The 3,164-nt window shown below is 38.0% G+C and overlaps 1 protein-coding gene across 1 annotated transcript; it reads right to left on the bottom strand.

Annotated features, from left to right (window-relative positions):
- Positions 1–395: 395 nt before the first annotated feature.
- LOC141622195 (uncharacterized) lies at positions 396–2,893 on the bottom strand. Its single transcript, XM_074438249.1, has 2 exons — positions 2,756–2,893; positions 396–1,617 (listed from the first exon to the last, which is right to left on the bottom strand). Exon 2 carries the CDS (start codon positions 1,582–1,584, stop codon positions 550–552), a length of 1,035 nt encoding a protein of 344 aa, XP_074294350.1. The 5' UTR covers positions 1,585–1,617; positions 2,756–2,893; the 3' UTR covers positions 396–549.
- Positions 2,894–3,164: the final 271 nt, after the last annotated feature.

Below are 3,164 nucleotides of genomic sequence, written 5' to 3'. Positions count from 1 at the left end.
CAAAGGCAGTGGGTATAAATTCGTTATCACAAGTGGCTGGACTAGTTTCTTGAATGAGAACAACCTGAAATTAAACGACTTCATTCAAGTTGTTACGTTTCGGGTCAACAGTCGACGTTGTTTCGTTATCCTGAAGCCGAACACTTCTTCATCCTCCATGACCACATCGGGCCTTAAGCGTTAAAGAAATCGTGTAGAGTTCCATAACTGTATGTCGTCTTATTGATAAAACTGAACTAAATGTTTTAGTTGTGTAATCTAATTGAATGAATTTAACATTAAGATTTTTTATTTAATGGTCTATGTTATTGTCTAAATCTTTCTTATGTTTGGTTTTGATTGCGAAATTCGCACCTTACAGCGTATCAAAGACACCATATCCCAATCATAGGAGATCCAGAAGAAAAAAAAGACATGATTATTCGTAAAATACTCGAGTCGAACACTGGAAGTCTGAGTAAAATTGTCAACATTCATTTCACATTCTTCGAAACGGACTATGAGTAAAATTGACCAACAATAGACTCGAACAAAGATGGCAAGTGGCAACTAACCAGTAATCATGGTTCCAGCCCCTTCATCGGTCAAGATCTCGAGTAATAGTGAGTGTTGAAGCCTACCATCGATTATGCTTGCAGTTCGGACTCCCTGAGCCAATGACCTTATACAGCAATTCACCTTCGGAATCATCCCACCTGCAATTTTTCCCTCTTCTACCATCTTCTTTACCCCAGCAATGTTGATTTGTTTAACTAAACTACCTGAATCATTCTTATCTTCTAAAATTCCAGAAACATCTGTCAACAATATTAGCTTTTCAGCACCCAATGCAGCTGCCAGCTCACCTGCCACGGTGTCTGCATTGATGTTGTAGGATTGGCCCTTGTCGTCAGCTGCCACGGAGGCGATGACGGGGATGTTATTATTCTCCACCAAGGGACGGAGAATAGAGGGGTCCACATTAGCGACCTCGCCAACGAACCCGAGTTCTGCAGCTCTCGGGGACGGGCGAGCCGTGAATAGACGGCCGTCCATGCCACACATGCCAACCGCAGTGGCCCCTGCCTTGTTTATAAGAGAGACTAGATGTTTGTTAACCTTGCCTACAAGAACCATGGTGACTATCTCCATGGTGGATGCATCGGTGACCCGAAGGCCGTTGAGGAAATTGGGTTTAAGGCCAATCTTATCAAGCCAGAAGTTGATTTCGGGACCACCTCCATGGACAAAAACAGGCCGAATACCCACACAAGAAAGAAGTACAAGATCATTAATAACCGATGCTTGAAGAGACTCAGATTTCATGGCAGCTCCACCGTACTTGACAACTATAGTTTTCCCTCTGAACTTTTGCAGGTATGGGAGAGACTCTGAAAGAATATCAACACGACTCTGAGCGGGGCTAAGATCGTCCAATGAAAGGGATGAAGTTATAGTTGACACCAGCCGAGGTGCACATGTTTTGTTAATACGCGGACGTGCATTGTTGAAAGGTGAACAGCAACTAGGATCGTAGCTTGGGCACTTTAATGACTTGTTCGAGACAGAGAGATTATTGATTCCAAGACTTTTTGCTGCCAACATTTTCTGCCTTGTGTTGTCAGTCTCGGTTTAAGCCTATAAAAACAGAATAGAACTTGACATAATAAACGAACTACATAGAGCACTTGTACAAAACAAAAGTTTTGAAAAGCATATCGCCTCGCTCCCCCCTTTAATAAACAAGAGCGCACACGAAACACATACAACGACGACGACATTGCCCTATTAACTCAAGGGCTCCTTGTAAATGGTGGGATAAGAGTGGTTAGAAACCTAAAACCGCAGAACAGAATAATAAATTGCTATCACTAAGATTAAATTTTGGCAATAATTAACAATTTAAGATGCAGAAAGCTAAAACCCTAGAACATATCTATTGAAATTAAATCAACTACTAATGCCTAATTCAGCAAATACCCAATTGAATAAACATCATTGCTGAAATACGAAAAGTAGGAGAATGGAGACATTATAGGGTAAAATCAGAGGCAAGGGTATCAAAATAACTAAACAATCAAATTAAGATTGAATACGAAAAAAAGTTATACCAGAAATTCAATGAATTACCAAAAACTAAATATAAAAACAGAAATTAAACATAAAAATACATACTCCTCCGTCCTAGTCTTTTGTTTACCTATTCCATTTTTGGTGTCTCATTCATTTGTTTACCTTTTCATATTAAGAATGTTTTTAATGGGTAATTTAATCTTCCACCTCCACAATTATTCATTTGTCACCCATTAACAACCATTGTAAATGACCGGAACGGAGAGAATACAAATAACGAGTGAGATGTGGGATGGTGAGTTACCTAATTTGGCAAAATTAACCATAAAAATACATCAACCACAATCTTGATAACAATCCTAATTTACCTTCTTTACCTTTTTCCCTTGTTAAGCAGTAAATTAACCATCCTAAATTTCAACTAAGCCGCGAGTATTAGCTTTGTTTAGTTGTTAAGATCACCGACTACGCCTAATTTTCGACTCCTACTTCTTCTAAACAGCAATGTTAGTCACAAGCAAAGCAAATGCCAGTTATGAGCAATTTCAATTTCAAAATGAGGGTTTTTACCAAAATCAATCCCCAATAATTACATAAAAAAAAGCTCTAATTCAATCTCCAATTAATTACATACCAAAAGAAACTCAAAATCAACCCTTAATTAATTACAAACAAAAAATAAGTCGAAAATTAGGGTTCTTACCTGCTGAGATTGTTGATGGTCGAAAATAAGGGCGTAGCTTGTAGTCGGTGTTCGAAAGGTGGAACTTCCAAGGGTGTGAACTGTGAAGTGAAATCTGTAAAATAAGCGCGGTAAAATGAGAAAATTAGGGTTCTTAACAACTAGTCTCTCGGATATATCCGTTAAGGTCAAAACGGATCAAATATGTTAAATAAGTCAAAAGAGAAATGCTTGGAAAATAGATATTTGTCTCACCTTTAAAATAAATATTACTTGACTGTCTTAAATGAGAATTTGTGCTGAAGTAAAAAAAAAACGCAAAGTTAAAGTCTTTCTAAGATTTCAATGGGAGTTTCATTAAAGTTTAATCTTCGATTTTTTCTTCTTGTTCAAGGCTGATCTCTACGATTTTGGTATGTAGGTTTTGTGT

This window comes from Silene latifolia, chromosome X (genome assembly GCF_048544455.1).
Source record: "Silene latifolia isolate original U9 population chromosome X, ASM4854445v1, whole genome shotgun sequence".
In the NCBI taxonomy this organism is placed as follows: Eukaryota; Viridiplantae; Streptophyta; class Magnoliopsida; order Caryophyllales; family Caryophyllaceae; genus Silene; species Silene latifolia.
Note: the sequence above shows the minus strand (reverse complement) of the source record. Positions and strands in the feature narration are given on the sequence as shown.